Here is a 20,744-nt window from a genome sequence, read left to right on the forward strand (position 1 = left end):
GTCTTAACACATTCGCTGCCGAGCTATTTTAAGCTATGCGTTATTTCTTTGCCGAGCCATAATGTCTGCAGTGATTAATTTTTGCCGAGGCTGTTTTGCGTGGTTTCATTCTCATTGCCAAGGCTAGATATCAAAATTTCAATAAAAAAAATATTTTTAATCTGAAATAGTTCTATAGTATTTTACATTCTGAATATAGCTGACAAAAAAAAGCATTACGAGTATACTCGTAGTTTGGCAATGGAGAAGGAATTTTTTTCTCCAGTGCCGAAGTACTCTTAACACCGTAATGAGTATAACTCATTGCGGTGACTACATCTTTTCAAGATGTAATTGAGAACTTGAAAGTTGTAATTAAGAAACGTATGATGTAACTGAGAAATACAACATGTAATTTAGAAGTCGCAATATGTAATTAAGAAACACAACATGTAATTAAGAAATTGCAATATGTAATTTGAAATACATATTATAAGCTTTTCTCAATTACAACTTTCACTTCTAAATTACATCTTACGTTTCTTAATTACATCTTCTATGTTCTAAATTACATATTGTGACTTCTAAATTACATGTTGTATATCTCAATTACATGTTACGTTTCTTAATTACAACTTTCAAGTTCTCACTTACATCTTGAAAAGGTGTAGTAATGTAGATTATTTGATGCATTATTATTATAAATAATATTTCAATTTTTTTGCACATGCACATTGGCAGTAATCATGATTAAAAAAGGTAATTTATATTTTGTTTTCTTAATTCTAAATTGATGTGTTTTTTAGACTAGGACCCAGCCGGCAAAAAAACGTTTTTAAAACGTTGTAAAAACGTTATTATAAACGTTGCGAAAACGTTATGTATTGGTTGCATAGGTAACACCTAAAAACGTTTTTCAACAACGAATTTACGACGTTTTTTTAGCGACGAATTCTCAACGTTATTTTAAGGTCGTATTCGGAAACATTTTTTACTTTTATATTTATGAATACGATTTACATATGTATGCATGTATGTATGCATGTATGTATATATACATGCATACATACATGCATACATATGTAAATCGTATGCATGTATGTATAAATATATATATAAATATAGAAAGTTTTCAAGCCTCTTACCCTCTTAAATTGTCTTGTTTTAAAACACGAACGCATAAACTAGGGTGCATTTAGCCACATTAAACAATTAAAATTAAAACTCGCACATTAGAGAAAGACTTATTTTGAAAAATTAATGCTACGAAAAATACAAGTTATCTTCACAAAATGATTTGGTTTGCTACATCGATTTGTTAGAGTCAGATGATGATGCTGTTCGGACAGTTTGACATTTAGTACCACCTGGTCTATACGGAGCATATTTTAGACACCTCTCCATTGCATTTCTTATTTGATTTTCGTTAGTCTCTTTAAAAGTGTTTTGAACAGCAGCTGAAAACATATATGAAGTACTTATACTCATCAAAAGATAAACTATTATTTAAAAAAAAAAGAGTAAACTCTGTAACTGAAACATAAAACAAGAAAACTTTTTGAAATTGTGCACAGAGCAAATAGTCACATTCAAAAACAGTGTAAAATAAAAAATACACATAATAGTTACTTTATAGGAAATTTAAGTGATAAAAAACTTCTTTATATGAAAACAAAACATTATTATACCTATAAGAACAGGAAAGACTGCCATTTCTTGGAAAGTGATTTTATTCTTTGTTTTTCCTTTGACACACAGCTGGCTCATTACCCAATTACTCATTAATCTAGAAATTATAATTTATCAAACTTTAAAGAATAATGATATGGTAGCTAATGTAATAACATTTTGTACAATAATAAACACAATAATATAGTAACAACTTCCTGAATTTAATATCCATACCGCTTGATCATTGCAAATACCATTGCATCTGCATCATGACCACCAACTCGTGAAAGCTGCTGTAACTATTATATGCAAATACATTTTTATACAAATAAAAACACTTTATTAAAAGTAATTTTTATAATTAGTACTGCATAAAAAGTACCATTGAAACATCATAAAGTGAACTTAAGCTGCAATCAATAACTAATAAAATAATTATATGTTCAATATTATTACTAACCACATTAAGTTGAACAGCCTTTTCACTTAAGGTCTTATCAAAGGCATAAAATTCCTCTAATTGTGTTGATTGCACCAAAGTTACTTCCTCAGGATTATTGGATCTTTTTAGAAGTTCTTTTATTTCCATCAGCAAGTGTAAAACCCGCTTTTGAAATTCTACATAAATTTACAACATTCAATTAAGTAATCAACAATTTTCAGCATACCACTAGGTCTGATGCATATTCATAAAAAGAAAATAATACACTCACTCTCTTGGGCCAATAAAAATGATTGATTTATGTTTGCCTGAGATGTAGAAGCAAAGACTTCATCATCATAATCACTTTCCCTGTCTTCATCAGGCTCTTCATCATATCCACCTTGTCTTATAAATGTGGATGGTTCTGGATGTTCATTCTGGCTGTGACTAACTGAAGTACTCTAATAAATTATAATAACTAGTTGTACTTTATAAACTTACAAAATCTAAGAGCTTACACTTATATAGTCATGACCATATATATTGAAATTATCATTGCTTTATATTTTGTTTATATAACGACATTTTTTATGCATCCTTGTTAAATTTTTAACAAACATTTACCCTAAATTTTTTGCTTAGTGGTGGAGTTGGCCAATCAAGATGATCACTAACCTCTGGGGTGGTTGTGGCTTCATATTCATTGCAAGCCTTATAACTGTCTAAAACAAAAAATTTCATGTAGACTAAAGTCCCATGCAGTTTTTTTATCTTAAATGTTTAAATACTTTTCCTAATCTAGAAACAGAAATCTTTTGTTGATAAAACCACATCAGTAAAAATAAGTTTACTTTCAAGAAAATTTTTTAAATACTATAATAAACACTAAATATAAATAATATAAATGATAAAATAATAATTATAATAAATACTATGATAACTGTATAATAAATACTTTAAGAAAAACAAACCATTCCATAACATTATTTTCTTAATTTGAAACTTCTTCCACTGTTCATTTGGTTTAGTACCATTCTTTATCTGATGTTGAATATTGCCTCTTGATGGCCAAAACATATATTTGTGGTCTTCAGAAATCCAGTTTACAGGTACATTACCATCTAATTCTTTACCATTTTCTAACCATACTAACCGTAAATATTTATTAACATATTTTTGACTCATTCTAAAAAAACATTATATATTTTTCTGTTGTGATATAAAAACTAAATTAGTTAAAAAATACATAAAAGCAAAATGGATAATTTTTAGGAAGGGAAAAAATACCACTATTGTATCAAGCAGGCATCTATTACATGCATATTTATAAAGGAATAAATAATGTGGTACTTGTAAAAAGCCTCAACATTGTTAATTTACCTACTAGAGAAAGAGAATAATTTTATATTACATATTTTATTTTGTTTCACACTATATCTGTAAATTGCTATTCAAATAATTCTTTGACAACAAAATGTTTTGATAAACAAGAACTTTAAGTGAGAGATAAAAAAGCATGCTACTAAAAAAAAACACAAAGCAAAGAACGCAACTATCATATCAAGTAGAAATCTATTAAGAAATTAAAAAAATAAAATTTGAGTAAACTTTACTAAAAAAATTTTTTCTGGCACAACTCAATAATCTGATTAGTAAAACAAGATTGATTAAACAACCCTAAATTTTAGAAATAATAAATAAAAACTCTGTATAACAAAATTTATGAATAGTGTAAACAAGTAATAATTAAAAAGCATTATAACTGATCTTATCATACTAATTAAAAAAACAAGTTACCCCAGTTCCAAAACAACACTTAGTGAATATTTAACTTTGAAGGAACGTATACATATTGATGAAAAAAATTATTGTAGTTGAACTTTTAAAAAATCTTGAATGATTAAAGATAACTTTCTATTCCATTTCTGACAGGCATCATAACATATCCATCAGCTATTGGCAAACAAATAGCCTTACATTTGACATCACACTTTTGGACAAAAATTCCAATTATAGCATCTGCTGCTTTAAAATGTAAAACATTTAATAATGTTGAGCTACATGGCCTAGAATAAAACTCTTTTCCTTGGCCTATTGCATAAATATCACAAATAAAACCATCTTCAACAACTTCTTGTACAAAAGCAAAGTTACCATGCTTAAGTAAAATACATAAATCACTTGATAAATGCAATTTTGCTGTTATTTTTATTTCATTTTGATTACTTTCTTTTTTTCTTCCTACTAACTTTATTTCTTCTAGTCTTTTTACAACCTGTACTAGCGGGTTAGGTCCACTGCGAACTAGACATTTTAATGATTGTAAGAAATTTTCAAATGGAAAAGAAGACAATTGGTTTAAACTACATTGAAAGTGTCTAACATCATCACCAAGGTGTAACAGATTGTGAACATTATACACACAGAAATTTTGTCCGTATAACTGACCTGACTTTCTAACAAAACTATGCATAAGTTCTCCTGCATACTGTAAAAGAGGCACTCTCTTTTCTATGTTATCAGTTAAATATATAGTCATTGAAATAGACAATGCAAGAAAATGTTGGTAAACATTTGGATTAATTACATCTTTTAAAATAACTGGACCAGTATATAGAAGGAATTGTCTTAGTTCCGTGGCTTTCCATCTGTTAACCTCTGCTAAAGACCTTGGCTTTCGTGCAAATTCTGATGGTATGTAGCATCTCATGTTGATTAATAGTTCAGATATCTGATTCAGCTGAATATTAGAAACTTTGCAGCATGCAGGACCCTCTTTCCAAAACTTTAACATTCTTTTTAGCACACCGAGGCAAACGGTATGCATGTAGTCTAAAATAAAACCTGTCACACAGGGGAATGACAGTTCAATTAAGGGTGAAATATTATTCTGGTGAATATCCTTATAAACATATTTTATAAATTCTTTATCTGTTCGTTTTCTATAGACAGCTTCATCATTATCATAGACAATACAATTGTCAATACATCTACCTTTTATTTGACATCTTTCACAAGCATTGTAACCACTATGGCTCTTTATACATTTTAAATAAGACCGAGCTGGTGCATCACAAATAAATGCTAGTATGGACACAGAAAATACCTTATTAATATAGCAAATGTTATCAGACTTCAACTTTTTATATTCAGAAATAAAATCTGATAAAAATTCTTGAACAGAATATGGTTTACCTTTTCCATAAAATAAACATACCACAAAAGGCTTATAGTTTTTAACACAGCACAAAATCGGCCAGAAATTATCAGCTGATAATTTTTTTAATGGTAACCCATCAACATTAACCTTTAGTTCAACTACATGTTGGTCATTAACAAATGCTGGATTTTCCTTTAAAAACTGCACTATTGTATTTTTTAGACCAAAGTAATAGTAACTTCCTCCACATTTGTTTAAACATGGTATAGTTGAAGGAGTCACTTGACGAAGAGTGCGACTATCTTTTGGCAAATTTAAACCATGCTTTCTTAAAATACTGAGCAAACTATCTGCATGCTCTCTGCTACATTGACTATCTACAAGCCAACTAGCTAACTCAGTCTGCAGGTTTTCATTTCTTTTTAGGGCATCAATATTGTTTTCAAGCTCAAGCTCATTTTCTGTACTGATGTCTGTGTCAATATCAAACTCTGAACTTAAATCAGTTACATCACTGAGGCTTAATGTAGGTGAGTGGTCTTTAATTAACACTTTATTGTGATCATGATCACTTTCTGTTTCATTTATAAGCCTTTTCACTTGTTTGCTTATTCTACGATAAGTCTTTAAATAATTTTGTCGAGACATCTAATGCAAAAAGATAATATACATATACCGCCAACAGGGGGTACTTGCAATAAGTGGGGCTTCTGAGAACAACATTAAAAAAATAGTATCAAATAGTTGATTTTCGTAAACTTGTATACAGACTTGTTTACATTTATGTAAACTTATGGCAAAAAAACTTCCATTTTTAATTTCATAACCCATTTATAAACTTATAATCTAATTTATAATATTTATAATATAGAAAAGTAAAAAGCTAAAAAAAAAAACAAATGCAATTTTTTTTTAAATTGAACTGCTGTAATTTAAATAAAAACTAACTATGAATAGTTAACTAACGATGTATCAACGTTTTTAAAACGTTGAATTGTAACGTTAGCGCGCGCAACCTATACGCAACGTTTTGATAACGTTTTTTGCCGGCTGGGGAGCTAAAATATATTTGATAACCACATTATACTGTATGTTATTAAAAATGTGAAAAAAAATTTGAAGTACACAAAAATATCTTTTTTAATACATTAAAAAACATTTTACCCAGCCATCATCTTCACGTTGTTTCAACGTTGATATTTGGTTGAAGCGTTGTTTCAACGTTGGTTAACCAAATCTAAACGTTAAAATAACGTTACTATTTAAACGTTGCTCAGTAAACGTTTTTTCAACGTCATTTCAACGTTGACAAAAAAACTCCGTTTTTAAATAACTATGAGTTGTGCTGGTGTTTAAAGTAAAATAAGTAAAACCCAAAAAGTAATTGAAATAATCTTTTACTGTAGTATGACACGAAATCGGTTAATAATCTTTCAGTATGACACGGAATCGGAAAAGTTTCCAATAATAAAAGTTAAATTCTGTTCTGGTATTACATCTACTTCTTAAAGTTATTTTTTTTAATTAATGGGCTAAGAGAAAGAGCTGTTATAACTTTTTCATTTCCACAGAAAGCAAACAGGATTGTGAAAATTTTGAGTTTACAACCACAGAAGAAAAAAGTGACAATGAGGATGTTGATTTTCTTCGAAAATATAAACAAAGAAAATATAAACAAAGAGAATTTCCTAGTTATTTTCCAAGTAGGCATTAGTTTATATGCTGGAATTATCATACATACATACATACATACAATACATACATACATACATACATACATATATATTAGGTTTATTAAGAAATCATATATACATTGTATATATGATTTCATATATACAATGACATGTTATCATATCGTTGTATTTATGAAATATATATTTTAATGGTTTGTGTAACTTAATTTTACTTTCAATTTATAATTTTAGAGCCAAAAGTTGATGCGTATGGAAAGAACCTAAACTCACCTTGCCAAAAGTTTTTCCAAGAAGATATCAATTCTTCTTTTCAAGATAAAGGTTATTGTCTCATTAAATTTATTTAATTAATTTAAAATAACATTGTGTTATTTTTTTAAAAAAGATACAATTATAATATAAAGTGTAATATTCAACTGATAGTGATGCAAAGTGTTGACAAAGCTTTTTTAATCTATGTGTTTTAAGTTCAATTTGTATAAAGAAATTAGTTAAAAACAATTAACCACACAATGAAGTAAAGAAAAATAGAAATAAACTACAGAAATTAGATAAAGTTGATAAGTTTCCAATGTCTGAAGGCAGTATGATATTTTATATTTTAAAGTAAATTTTTATTTAAATTTTTTTTTTTTGTAGAAATATAAAATTCATATAAGATTTAAAAGTTTTAAAAACTGAAAAATTTAAATCAAAACAGTGACTGAGAAATCAAAACAGTGACTGAGCCTGCTTCTAATATTGAAATTGTAACCCAAATAAGGGTTATTTTATCAGAAGTGGAGTTCACTGAAGTGGATAAAGCATTAGCAGGGCCGGCCTTACGAATTGTGGGGCCCAATTTAACGAATGCTTGCGGGGCCTACCTGATTTTTTTTTTTACAATAACTACTATTAATAAAATTATTGAAACACATTTATTATACAAAAAAACATAACTCCACAAACGAATCAATAAACAATAATAAAAATATTACAATGAATTTAAACAAAACAGTTCTTGTTATTGTCATAATAAACAAATAATCTATAAGTCAAAGTGGATCTTTCTTGCTTTTTTGCTTGCGAAATCTTTTAGAATTTGTTCATAATTAATTTCTCTACTTATAGGAGATTCAATTGATATTAGTGCCAAATTGTTTAGTCGTTCTTGGTTAATTACTGACCTAAGGTAGGTTTTAATTTTAGTTTTGAAAAACTTCTTTCACCGGAAGCGACTGTAACTGGAATTGTCATCAGTATTTTTAGGGCTATGAACAAATTTGGAAATGCAGTCGACCTATCATTACAAGCCAAATATTTAAAGAGTTCTTTGGGTTTTTGTTGTTGAACGGGCAGTATTGGCTTAATTGCCTCCATTTCTTCGGAAAGCATGAACCCTTCTATATCTTTTGTAATGTCTGTCAAAGCAATTTCTAGGTCGGCTGAATGTTTTCTGAGATCTTCTTTAGACATATTTTGAAAATTACATAGAAATCCTAAAAGTTTATGGTGTTCTTTCAGCTGCATAAACCGTGGTTGAAGAGATTGCAATGCTTTGTCTACAACTTGATTGAAAAAATTTACACGGAATTCTGTCTTGGGGTCTAAAATTGGTTCGTCAGAAGATTCATAAAGAAACATTTTCTTTTTCTTGTAACAGCGCTTCTGTTGAAATATGGGTTCAACTTCTAACTCATTTGCAAGCTCTTTGGCATCAATCAATGCTGCTTCAAAGCCTGTCTCTCGGTATGTCTTCAACCAATCAAACAATTTTTCAAAAGATGTCAGCCCCGCAGCAATGTCTATGGTATTGCTTTGAAGTTCCTTGCTAGTAAAATTTACTTGAAACAATAAAGAGTGCCAAAAACATAGTGCAACCAGAAACCTATAATTTGTCATTTGGCTTACTAATGATTCAGCCTCACTTTTCCCTTGAGCATCATTTGCGTTTTTTGCTAGTTCTTCTAAAGCATCACACACTTCTGCGGCTTGAAATCATACAGCTTTAACACTTTCCATTCTACATTCCCATCTTGTTTCTGATAATGGTTTAACAGACAGGCATTTCACATGCTTTTTAAAAACAGTCCATCTTTTTGTAGATGAAGCAAAAAGGGTGTAAATACGCTGCAGGGTTCCAAAAAATGTCATGGCATCTGAACACGTTTTAGCCATATCTCCTAGAACAAGATTATAATTATGGCACACACAAGGAGTATAGAAAGCTCGTGAATTTCTTTCCAAAAGTCGTGCTTGCACTCCAGAATTGTGCCCTTTCATATTAGCTCCATTGTCATACCCTTGTCCTCTGATGTTTTCAACATCTAGTCCTAGCATTTCAATTTCTTTCACAAGAGTGTTAAATAAATTTTCACCAGTGCTGCTCTTAACTATAATAAACTTTATAAAATGTTCATAAATTCCTGCTGGGACATCTGAGTGTGTGCCATCAGCGACATATCTTAGCACCATTGACATCTGTTCCTGATGGCTGATATCAGGAGTGCAGTCAAGAATCACTGCAAAATACTTTGCCGACTTAATTCTAGCAATAATTTCCTGTAGAACAGCTTGGCCTATAGTATCAATAATTTCATCTTGTATGGTCTTGCCTAAATAATGATCATGAATGTCTTTGTTAATAATTTTCTGTATATGATCTTGCATAACTGGATCAAATTTTCCTAGCAATTCAATGACGCCTAGAAAATTGCCATTATGTGGATTTCCAATTTGTTCTTCAGACCCATGAAATGCCAAGTTCCTTTCTGCCAAAAACTGTACAGAAGCAACAAGTCGCTCAAAGACTTGATTCCAGCGTTTTGTTTCCTGTCTTATTAATTTTTCATTTAATGTATCAACAGTTAATCCAGTAGATAACCTTTGCTGCAGTTCATAGCAATTAAGTGTACATTGCAAATGTTTTTTTGATTTTTCATGATCCTCTAATCTTGTATGAATATTTGACCAGCTGTCAAATCCAGAAGTAGCAAGTGCAGAATCAGAATTTGTGTCAAAAAGTTTGCAATAGTAACAGTAAACTTTATCAAATGATTCAGAATATATTAGCCATGGTCGTTCTATAACTTCCCCATTTTTTAATTTTCTTTTACAATGAAATTTCGAAAAATGTAACCCTTTTTCATTTTGCGGAAAATTTTCTTACAGTGATCTTAGGGGGTCCTTCGTTCACTAAATAATCTCTGACATTTTGATTTATTTTATTTGGCCATGTAGCAGGGTCATCTTTTATCTTTAAAATATCACATAGTGCTGGGTTTGAATTTTCTTCTCTTGATTCTGAAATATCCTCATTATCCTTGTGTGTGTTAACAGATATATTTATACATAATTCAGATGTATTTTGTTGAGCATTACATCCAGAAAGAAAACTACTACTACCTTCTGATGTAATTTCTTTAGAAATATTTGTTTCAATGTCGTCTGACTCGACTTGTTTGTCTGATTTTTCAGTTTCAAACAGATCTACTGATTTACTCAAATATTTATCTAACGCACCTTTTTCTTTTTCTGCTTCAGTTTTCTTTACCTTAGCTAAGGTTCTCTTCATATTACCACTTAGATATTTTCTACCGACGTCCCTTTGTCTTTTACTCATAATTTGGCTTGTGTTCTTCAAAACTAAAAACTTATCTCTTTTTTTACTACTAAATTGCACAATAAAATAAAATAGTTTAATTAAACAGTTTAATTAAACTATTTTATTTTATAAGATTATTTTTTTTTTAAGAGTCTTAAAATTATCCAATAAAATTTATAGTCTTAAATATAAAATATTTACTGAAAAGCGAGAAAAGTTTGCGTTAAACAAAAGTAAATAAAACTAATAGTAAACAAAATGAAAAATAATTATAGCATAAACAAACAAAAAATATATTACAAACATTTCAAAAGTAAATACAGCTTAATCTTTAACAATATAAAAGCTGCCGCCATGTTCATTGCTTGCCTCGTGAATTTTCGGAAATAAGTACTTCTGGAACTTTCGAAAGTAGATTGGAAACTAATATATTTTATACCATATACCGCAATAACTAAGATAAACTAAAAATAACAATGGACGTTACCATGCGCATTAAACGTTCAACGTTAACTGTACGAATTATATTAAGATTGATAGAAATTTATAAAAAAAAAATTACTGCCATTTATAATGATATGCTATAAAATGCGGGGCCCCTACCAAGCGCGGGGCCCTATTTGGAGCAATCGGTCAAATCGGCCTAAGACCGGCCCTGAGCATTAGATGATGAAAAAGTGCGCTCATCATGGGTGAGTTGTAATAAGTACTTTATTAAATAGCTATTTAGTTATTGAACATTACCCTTTAGTTAAAAAAAGATTGTTAAGATGGACAACAGTCCTTAAAAACATTTAAAAATTCTTGAATTATATAGGAAAAAATTGTCCTAAAAAAATACTTGGAACTTGGAATTTGTCCTAGAAAAATCCTGGATCACTTTATTAAAATTTGTCTTAGAGATCTGAAATAGTTCAATGTTTTGATATCATATTTGACCCAAACCATAATGTTAGATTTACTTTATGTTTTTTGTAGGTAAATCAGCTACAATTAATTGAAGGAACATCTTCAAAAGATAGAATACACAAAATTATGCTGAGGTAACTAACTGATAGCTCTTATCACATTCATAATTACTTTTTACTAAACTTATTTGTTTAATGATTTTAGAAAAAATTTATTTCATAAAAAATTCAATTCAAATATTTGAAAAATTATTATTTATTTATAATCATTTCACAGTTACATTATCTTTTAAAAATTTAGAATATTTTCAAACAATTTTATGGCCTCAATGAATATGAAAGGCAAAGATGGAAAAATATGCTTTAAGAACACTAATTTATATTTTTACATTGTTAAAGGTATATCTTTATAAATTATGTGAAACTTTTCCATTCATTATTTCAAATCTTCCTTTTTTGATATTTACTTTATATTTTCTTTTTTTTTTACAGCTTCTACTATTATAAACAATGGAGCGACAGAAACTTTGATTGATGGAATATTGACTTCCTAAAATACGCTCATTTCGAAAAGGTGGCAGCAAAGAAAAGAAATTTGTGTTGATTTTATTCAAATATATGTAAATATATGTAATATTTAAATATATATATATATCATAAACAAATGTTATCTTTTTCTTTACAAATATATGTCTAACTAAACTTAACTAAAAATAGTCTAACTGTAGACTGAGTATATTTTATACGCTTAATATACATTGATAGTCCAGTAGACACAATTAATTGAGTCTATTGAAGATTGATTTAACGTTGATAAATCAACGTTGAAAAAAATTCTAAACGTTATTTCAACGTAAATTCAACGTTCTTATAACGTATTTTGCGTCGATTGAACGTTGATTTAACGTTTGAACCGAACGTTGATTTAACGTTGATAAATCAACGTTGAAAAAAACTTTCATTCTAAACGTTGCTTAAACGTAAATTCAACGTTAGGTTTCAACGTTAATTCAACGTTATTTCAACGCTGATTGCCGACTGGGTAGTGTGCACTTCGAATTTTTTACATAGTATACTAATTAATGTGTTTTATAGATGATTAATTTATTTTTTATAAATAGATAATGAGGATAGTAAAGATGATGATATTGAAGATTCGTATTCATTTTTCGCTTATACTACTACGTCTTCGAGCTTGACTGCATCAGAGCCAGGTTCTGGAGATACTAACACTGAAGAAAGTGATGACAATCATTACACAGACTTTCATCTAGCTGCCACGGCAGAAGATTTTTTAATGCCGCCGAAAGAGCTAGAACAACGGGTGGTCCGTCTTGTATTCAGGGGACGTCTTGTATTCAGGCAGTATGTGAAAAATAAAAGACATAAGTATGGTATCAAGTTCTATGAGCTTTGCGAATCAGATGGTATTGTACTAACAGTAAAAATCTACTCTGGCGAGACAACTCTCGATAAACATTTGTTGGGTCAAACGGGAGCTATTGTTTTAGATTTAATGGAAAAATTTCTGGGGAAAGGTTATCACCTGTACACCGATAGCTTTTACAATTCCTTTGAATTAACAAAGCACATGATAAATCAAAAAACATATATTTGTGGTACTTTAAGAACTGACAAAAATTCAAATCCAAAAGACCGTACAAAAGCAAAACTGAAACAGGGAGACGTTATAAGCAGAAGCAGAGTGGGTGTAGTGGTTGCTAAATGGAAAGACAAAAGAGACGTGTTAATGATTAGCAACTTGCATTCGTTGCAAATGATTGAAGTGACAAACAGAAGAGGAGAGAAGAACCCAGCCGGTGTTGTACAAATTTATTTCCCCCATAAATTTATTTCCGAGTCGCACGCCGATTGGCTTAAGAGGTCCGCCCGAAAGCTAAAGAACACCCATATAAACTTAACAATAACACCCATAAATTTTATTCCGATATTGATTAAAAGTGAGTATAGTTTTACAGTAAATTTTAATAAATAAATAAATTGGCATATTCTGATATATTATTTTTACATTCATTTTTAAGCAATGCCTAAGATCAATGCTAAAACTCAAGAATTACGTCTTGAAGAGATTAGGCAATACGTAATAGAGGGTAAGTATGCAAACACTGTTTTGAACAGTGAAAAACAAGGACTAAGATTAGCTGCAAAGACTTTTACAGGAATAGGCATGTCAGTACTCATAACCTAATATTTAAAAACTTTCCATTCAATTTAAAAAGAAATTAAACGGTAATAAATATGTTTTAACAATAACAGATTTATTTACAAAATGGATTGTTGCTAGGGCATTGCCTGAAAAATCTGCTGTTGCTTTAGCTACTGCTTTGATTAACACTTTTCAAATGTATGGTCCACCAAAAAAAGTAATCACTGATCAAGGAAGAGAATTTGTAAATGAGGTAAATGCTAAAAGGTTTTTTAAAACTTTCATTTTCTTTGTGGTAGTAAATTTTTTTTATTAATTATTTTTAATTTTTTTGTTATAACTTTTGCTTAACCATAAAATTTTTCAATTAATGGGTATTAAACATTCTGTAACATCAGCATACCATCCTCAAATTAATGGTCAAGATGAACGTACAAATCAAACTTTTAAGTGTGCTTTAAGCAAATATACTAATAATGAGATGAATGACTGGGATAGGTTTGATAGTCTTTATAATTTTAACTCATTTTCTCTAAAAAGTACAATTTCATTTGTTATTATTTTCTTTTTTGATGATTTATATTAGTTACACATCTGCAATTGCTTATCGACTGAACATATCATGCCAGAAGTCTACAAAGATGACTCCATTTTATCTTACGTATTTAAGACATTCTCCAGGTATTGAGGTGATAAATGTTCAGAATGAGACTGATGATAGTTTAACTAGTAGTTTTTCTGAAAAAATATCTGATTTTGCAGTAGAAAAGCTAGTTAATGATTGTGAAGCTGTAGAGAAAAAAGTTAGAGAGAATATATAAGTTGGTCAAGAAAAGCAGTGCAAACAACACATGAAAAAAGTTTCAAAAAAAGGTGTAAAGATGTTTACATTTATAGCTAATGATTAAGTGATGAAGTTAAATGCAAGAAAGCGTGATCGCAAAGGTGAGTTTTTATCTAAGGAGTGGTTGGGACCATATATTCTTACTGCTTTGAATGTAATAGGTCAATGTACTTTAAAAAACCTTAAGGGTGAAATTTTAAAGACAAAAGTAAATGTTTCTCAGCCTAAACCTTATTATCCATGTTAAGACATAGAAACTAATACTCAACATCAAGAAGCAAATCATTTAGATTTGTCATTCAGTAGTTATCCAAAAACAAATGTTGTCCAAAAGACTAGATATAGTCAAACAATGTCATTACAAAATCAGTCAGATATTAAAAACATTTACCATATTCGTTTTTATTCACCCAAAAATAGCATTACAGTTAGTGTATCTGTGTTTGAGAGTATTCTGAATCAAAGCATGTTAACAGATATTGAAGTTAATGCTACTCAAGCAATATTAAGAAATCAATTTCCTGCTATTCAATTTATGCAAGACACTTTATTAGGAACTAATCTTATGTTCAGCAAACAGTCACAGGAGATGCTACAAATTTTGCATGACGGATCCTTTCACTGGCTATTGATTAGCACATGTGGTTGCAGTGATGGAATTATTAAAATTTATGACTCAATGAAGAAACAAATGCCAACTTTGCATGTACAAAACCAAATTGTCTCAATTATATCGCCTTCTAAAAATACAGTTATGTATCTATACCAACCATGTCAGCAACAAATAGTAGGAATTGACTGTGGTTTGTTTGCAATTGCATTTGCAGTAGATATTTGTATGGAACAAAATGTTTCATCCATTTGTACAATCAATCTGTGATGCACCAGGATTTGCACAATTGCTTTAAAGCAAAATATTTTACATCATTTCTAAGATCATATTTGGAAAAGACAGTTTATAAATGTGAAAGTAGTTCTGCAATTTTTAATGTTCATTAATGTGGATTGTTTGATAATATGTAGATTGTTGTGTAGATTGTCTAATAATAGATAATAAGTTCAGTATAGATTAAAAGGTTATGCAGTTTAACAGCTGTAAAAATTATTTTCATGTTTCTTGTGAATCAGTGGCAGAAAAATTAGTGCATGGAAATGTCTGCTTTGTATTATTTAATAATTAACTTTTAATATAGCTTCAAATTATTTTAGTTTTCTACTAATTGACATTTCATCCCCTAATGACTAGTCTATGAATGGATCTATACTTTTTGTTGAAGTTTCATCCCCTAATGACTAGTCTATGAATGGATCTATACTTTTTCATTATCATTTTTTTTATATCATTTTTTTTTTTGTTTCGGGTATTATTGTGAGGATTTGTCAAAGCAAACATTAAGGGATCGACTTATAATAATGTTTTAATGGTAAAATGTGTTATGCATCATGAATTAAGTTATTTTGATTTATTTTTACCCTAGGGCATACCAGATATAATTTATTTTGTTTATTATTGCAAGGTTTTATCAGAGCATGCTGAAAGTTAGACTTTTGCTTCTGTGGATATTGATGCCTTCAGAAGACAAAATTAAACCTGTTTGAAAAATCTACATTTTCTATCTATGATGTCAATGCTGCATGGTAAATACAAAAGATGCGTCTTGTTCGGATTAGGCAGTCACAATCATCACGAAAAAGGCTTTTTTCATAGCCACAATTCTGTTAAAAACATTATTAAGCATATGGGAAAAAAAATATTAGTGAAAAATTCCAGTTTACCTTTTGTACTAAAACATTTTCAGTTATCTGCTGGATTAGCATATTCGATGACAATGAGAGTCAAGAAATATGTTTGATAGGGTGTATATCCTGTAACACGTATAAGAACAGGACAATTTTTTCGTTTTTCAAAGTTAATATATGAACTTTGATTTATATTTATGGTAAGTGAACGAAGTGAATTACTTGATTCATATTTCATGAATCAGGCATCAGACCTAGAAGATTTTAATGACACGCTCGTTTCATACTTTTTGTTCTACTTTTTTAGGCGGATAGAAAAGGCAGCAGTGGCCGTGAAAAAGAAATCCATACTGTCAGTTTTGTAGATTTTGTAATGTAAAATATGTTTTGTTATTTTAAATTTTCTGGAAAAAAGCTCTTTTAATTGTTTATTCACTTACGTCACTGTCATGTTTTTTGAACGTTAAAGTCACAAAAAGTTCAAGAATATTTGTGATTACTAAATTCAACGCTCAAAGCATAACAAACATCTTTTGAACGTTTAAAAGAAATTCTGAACGTCTTTTGAACGTTCAAAGACGTCTTTTACGGACCAAATGTCAGCTGGGATATCAGGATCAATTTTATACGCATATGGAACTTAATCGCCTAAAGAGGACATCACTACTATGACTTGCCGATTCTGACGCATTGATACTTTTCTATACTTAAGGAAATTCAAGATGGCGTCGTGTTTTTAATTTTCTGCAATCATGAATTGTGAATTCTGACGCATTGCTATTTGTTTTGTTGACTTACCTTTTTGTGTCCTCGATAATCTTTCTGCACTCTGCGATCAAGCTTTTTGACTTACCTGAAATTTCTTTGTTTTCCTCGATAATCTTTCTGCACTCTGCGATCAAGCTTTTTGCATCTGTCTCTACCTCGTGTTCTGAGCCAAAGAGTTGATCATAGTCCATAAATGTAAAGCACGGTTTTATAATTAAAAGGTCGGGGTAAAATTCCATCCGAGTTTCGCAAACAGATGGGAGCAAATGTCATCGTAAAATCTTTTCTTGTCGATGGTCTTTAAAACTGAAAAATCTTCCAGACGACAGGGATGACTTCTATTTTGAAGCAGCTGAAACAAGATGTATTGAGCGTTCATGAAACTTTTTCTTTTTAATTCTTTCGGCTTGTCTTTTCCGTACACCAGATCGTATAAGAAAGACAAATCCTTGAAATCTTTGATCAGCTGTTCTTCGAGGTATTCTATATCGTCTCGCTTACCGACGAGCACGTAATAGATGTAGTTGACGTTTTCATACTGATTCGTGTAGTTGAGTTGTTTTAAAAAGATCAAAATGTGTTCTTTGGTGATGCGAGAGTATTTCATGTTGGTGTTTTCCGAATTGATCAATAAGTTGAGTGCCTTGAATTTTTTCTCTAACTTTTCAAAGACTTCTTCAGGAATCTTGCAATTTTGTTTGCCTTGATATTGTTTTATACACTCTTGAAAATGAATGATACGCGAGTAAGTGTACTTGTTCATCGAATTGGATCGGTCATAGTATTTATACGGGACAGTTGTTTCTAACATTTCTTGCTGACCAGAACACAAGAGGCAGTATTTTTTATCGCTGTCATCCATTTCAAACTGACTCGGATCGTCGTTGATGCAAAATTTACATTTGGTATGCACGACTAGTTTTTGTGTTATTTTAATATCAGTCCACTGTCGTTGAGAAAGCGTTTCTTCCACGATGGTAAAATAATGACGCTGAAGTTGGTTTTTTTCTTCGTCAAATTTAGAGCGATCTTCGAACGAAAGCTGTGTTTGTAAAATGTCTTGATATCGCTGGATGAGATGGTTTGTCTTGGCGATAAACGTCATCTTTTCAGTCTTGCGTTTATCCAATTCGTCTTTTGTCTCCATCAGATGCTTAATAGCTTCATCTGACAGTTCGCGTTTGTTTTCTAAAAGAAGAGATATGGATTTTAAGTGTGCTACATCGTCAATGCTATCCTTGTCAAACTTTTCCATAATTTTCGTGTTCAATAAGACAATGCTCATTTTTTAATAATTTATTATATAGGAAAGAGTTTATCATAGCTCATAAATGTAACGTCTTGTAAGATATACAGATGAAAAAAATTTTTAATTTTGAGTTAAATAAAAATCTTGTATATAGAAAAGAAATGAATGCGATAAATAAAGATGATCTTATTAGTATGCTTAGTGGTGAAGAAGTGAAATGTTCTACTGATAAATCTAGTCAATATATTAAATTCGAAAAAAACGTTCGAAAGCTTCCAAAGTGTGTTAAAATATCGTTTATAGAAATGATTAAAACAACACCATTAGAAGAAGTTTTAAGAAGATTAAAAATTATTATGAGTGTATATAATCGTATCGAAATGAAAAAAACAAAGGTTAAAGGGTTATCGAATGCTTTCTCAGCAAAAAGAATTTATCACCATTATAATGAAAAAATGGCTAGTCATATGAAAGCAAATTTAGATACAAGTAAAGAATAATTTTATATATCAGTAATATATATAAAATTTACATTTTCATAGAATAGCACCTAAAAAGGGAATGCTATTAAAGGGTGAGTTTGGTCCGAGCAATAAGCCAGATCCAATAGATTGATAGTCTTTTCCATTTTTAACAAAGAGTCCTTCACCAATAGTAGGTTTCACCCAAGGTCTTAAAAAGATTCCTGATCCTGCAGCAGTCATTTTCATTCCATTTCCATTCTTTTTCAAATAAACGATTCCTCTTCCTGCAATTTTATCAACCATAGCAGAGCCAGCAGAAGAACCTACACCTGCTAACAATCCGGTGGCTAGAGCTGGAACTACTCTTGTTGCAAGTGTGCTGCCTAACATACCTAGTAACGGTAAAAGAGCTCCGATAAATCCACCTTCAATGGTTGAGTTGTATGCAAGTTGCCTTTTGCTCAGTTTGAGTGTAACACCTTTTCCAGATTCATACGCTTTTGTAATTTTGTTCAATTGCGCATGAGTGATAGCGAGAATATGTTCACCGTTCAAGTCTTGATGAGATAGTCTTATATTGACATCACTCTTTTCTTGAATCGCTTTTTTAATTTTATCAGATTGACTTTGTGAAATGTGTAATTTTACTTTTTGGTAACTCATTTTTAAAATAAAAGAAAAAAAATTATCGTTGAACAGCGCTGCTCGTAAAAAGGTCTTGAAGCACAGAGCTTATTCTTTCTCTCACGTGAAGTCTGAGGATAATGTCTTCACCTCTAAAGTCGATCAAGTTATTGTTTTGATCTAAAATTCTTGTTTCCATTCTTGAAATTCTACCCACCACTATGGGTAAGTATATCAAGTGGAAGGGTTTTTCGCTAATTTTGTAGCCTGGAGGAGAGTCAGGATGAAAAGAGTAAATGTCAGATGTTCTTTTTCCGTCATCATAAGATGCTCCGATAGCATCGTTTGTGATTCTAATGATGGTTACATCGTCTATTCTCGAAATTGCTTCAGACTCGTAATAGTCAATATAACTTGTGACTTTATCCGGATTAGCCGGATCTTCTTTTTTCTCTACATAGGTATATTCTGCTTTATTAAATCCGAGAACAGGAGCTAAACTGTTATTCACGTTGAAATCCACCCAATATTTTGTTGTAGATCCAGGTTTTCCAAATTTCAGTGTAGATCTTAAAGTCATTAGGTTTGCACCGATAACAACACCATCCTTTCTATACAAGGTTCCAACTTGTTTTTCCATTTCCTTCTGAAGATAATCATTAATCTCGCTAATTTCATACGCTCCTTCTTCGATGTAAATGGTGTAGCTGTTTGAACCAGCGTTAGGACTGTATCTGAAAACATTATTTGTCGAATTGATGTTGGTGTAGCTGTGAATAGTGTCAAAGCCGACAAGAGCCATTTCATACTTTTTATTAGGATCAAATTCAATGGGGTTGTCAAACTCGGTTTGGATGACGCTGTTTCTTATGGTTGGAGTTTCTTTTTTTGCTTTTGCAAGGAGATAAAATCCGCTCATCTTTTTATATAGAGTGTGGAAAATAAAAATTGTCAAATCCGCTTCGATATTTCCCACAATCCTTTTTAGAGGATAAATCAATGACAGCGAATCCGTGAGGTTGTGACCAACAATATTTACAAAACTTTTTAAACTCTTCTATCTTCATATCGCTTGAAACATGGTCTTGATAAATGTGGTTTATGTTTTTAAAGTCTTGAGGAAACAAGCAAATGAAATTAGCATTTTCTCGAATGGTTTGTCTAGGTAGCATAAAATAGTTTTGAGCGAGGTAAAAGCAGTCAACGTTAGAATGTCTTCCTCGGATGTAATATTTTTCACATTTGTTTTGTTTAGTCAATTGCAAATCGTCAAAGATCATTAAATTGTTTTTGGATGAATTAAGATCTTCAGGATTAGGTACATCGTCAGCCGTTTCGAAAAATTGACATTCCATATCCTCTGTGTTATCCCATTTTTTTGAAATTTCATCAATAACGCATTCAGGGCTTACGTTTAATTCCTCAATTTTGTTTTGAATGTTAAACAAATTAAGAATAACTTCCTTTGG

General features: G+C 30.5%; 4 protein-coding genes, 1 long non-coding RNA gene and 1 pseudogene across 10 annotated transcripts; 2 read left to right on the top strand and 4 right to left on the bottom strand.

The window, feature by feature from the left end:
• Window positions 1–1,211: 1,211 nt before the first annotated feature.
• On the bottom strand, window positions 1,212–3,504 carry LOC145184330 (uncharacterized). 5 transcript variants are annotated; one of them, XM_090095014.1, is made up of 8 exons: window positions 3,362–3,504; window positions 3,046–3,260; window positions 2,699–2,796; window positions 2,364–2,535; window positions 2,111–2,268; window positions 1,885–1,949; window positions 1,668–1,765; window positions 1,212–1,436 (listed from the first exon to the last, which is right to left on the bottom strand). In XM_090095014.1, exons 2-8 carry the CDS (start codon window positions 3,257–3,259, stop codon window positions 1,285–1,287), a joined length of 957 nt encoding a protein of 318 aa, XP_089951140.1. In that variant the 5' UTR covers window position 3,260; window positions 3,362–3,504; the 3' UTR covers window positions 1,212–1,284. The 5 variants fall into 5 exon arrangements, with proteins under 5 accessions (XP_089951140.1, XP_089951142.1, XP_089951139.1 ...); XM_090095016.1 differs by having other exon boundaries at window positions 2,750–2,796; window positions 3,046–3,504; XM_090095013.1 differs by having other exon boundaries at window positions 3,046–3,504.
• A 111-nt stretch (window positions 3,505–3,615) lies between these two features.
• LOC145185441 (uncharacterized) lies at window positions 3,616–11,125 on the bottom strand. Of its 2 annotated transcripts, none has more exons than XM_090095012.1 (2): window positions 10,816–11,125; window positions 3,616–6,471 (listed from the first exon to the last, which is right to left on the bottom strand). In XM_090095012.1, the coding sequence occupies exon 2, from the start codon at window positions 5,880–5,882 to the stop codon at window positions 3,975–3,977; it is 1,908 nt and encodes a 635-aa protein (XP_089951138.1). In that variant the 5' UTR covers window positions 5,883–6,471; window positions 10,816–11,125; the 3' UTR covers window positions 3,616–3,974. The 2 variants fall into 2 exon arrangements, with proteins under 2 accessions (XP_089951138.1, XP_089951137.1); XM_090095011.1 differs by lacking the exon at window positions 10,816–11,125 and adding an exon at window positions 10,430–10,550.
• On the bottom strand, window positions 8,087–8,809 carry LOC149884930 (uncharacterized). The gene has a single exon (XM_090094589.1). The coding sequence runs from the start codon at window positions 8,807–8,809 to the stop codon at window positions 8,087–8,089; it is 723 nt and encodes a 240-aa protein (XP_089950715.1).
• On the bottom strand, window positions 8,906–10,481 carry LOC149884931 (zinc finger MYM-type protein 1-like). The gene is made up of 2 exons (XM_090094590.1): window positions 10,178–10,481; window positions 8,906–10,047 (listed from the first exon to the last, which is right to left on the bottom strand). Exons 1-2 carry the CDS (start codon window positions 10,479–10,481, stop codon window positions 8,906–8,908), a joined length of 1,446 nt encoding a protein of 481 aa, XP_089950716.1.
• Window positions 11,126–11,175: 50 nt separating the features above from the next.
• On the top strand, window positions 11,176–12,010 carry LOC149884932 (uncharacterized). Its single transcript, XR_016454739.1, has 4 exons — window positions 11,176–11,203; window positions 11,490–11,554; window positions 11,721–11,818; window positions 11,912–12,010. It is a non-coding gene; the product is annotated as an uncharacterized LOC149884932 (long non-coding RNA).
• A 1,828-nt stretch (window positions 12,011–13,838) lies between these two features.
• On the top strand, window positions 13,839–16,144 carry LOC149884933 (uncharacterized; annotated as a pseudogene).
• Window positions 16,145–20,744: the final 4,600 nt, after the last annotated feature.

The sequence above is a fragment of the Hydra viridissima genome, unplaced genomic scaffold (assembly GCF_058129835.1).
Source record: "Hydra viridissima isolate aposymbiotic clone 2 unplaced genomic scaffold, HvirCarnegie_v1 scaffold_8, whole genome shotgun sequence".
NCBI lineage: Eukaryota > Metazoa > Cnidaria > Hydrozoa > Anthoathecata > Hydridae > Hydra > Hydra viridissima.

Excerpts from the sequence above, each read along its gene's own strand:
- LOC145184330 (XM_090095014.1), bottom strand. The coding sequence starts at position 3,259 with ATGAGTCAAAAATATGTTAATAAATATTTACGGTTAGTATGGTTAGAA. Across the intron at positions 2,536-2,698 it reads CACTAAGCAAAAAATTTAGG|AGTACTTCAGTTAGTCACAG; the intron begins GTAAATGTTTGT and ends ATAATTTATTAG. Across the intron at positions 1,766-1,884 it reads GTATTTGCAATGATCAAGCG|ATTAATGAGTAATTGGGTAA; the intron begins GTATGGATATTA and ends TATAATTTCTAG.
- LOC145185441 (XM_090095012.1), bottom strand. The coding sequence starts at position 5,882 with ATGTCTCGACAAAATTATTTAAAGACTTATCGTAGAATAAGCAAACAA.
- LOC149884930 (XM_090094589.1), bottom strand. The coding sequence starts at position 8,809 with ATGACAAATTATAGGTTTCTGGTTGCACTATGTTTTTGGCACTCTTTA.
- LOC149884931 (XM_090094590.1), bottom strand. The coding sequence starts at position 10,481 with ATGAAGAGAACCTTAGCTAAGGTAAAGAAAACTGAAGCAGAAAAAGAA. Across the intron at positions 10,048-10,177 it reads AAATTCAAACCCAGCACTAT|GGTTACATTTTTCGAAATTT; the intron begins GTGATATTTTAA and ends AAAATGAAAAAG.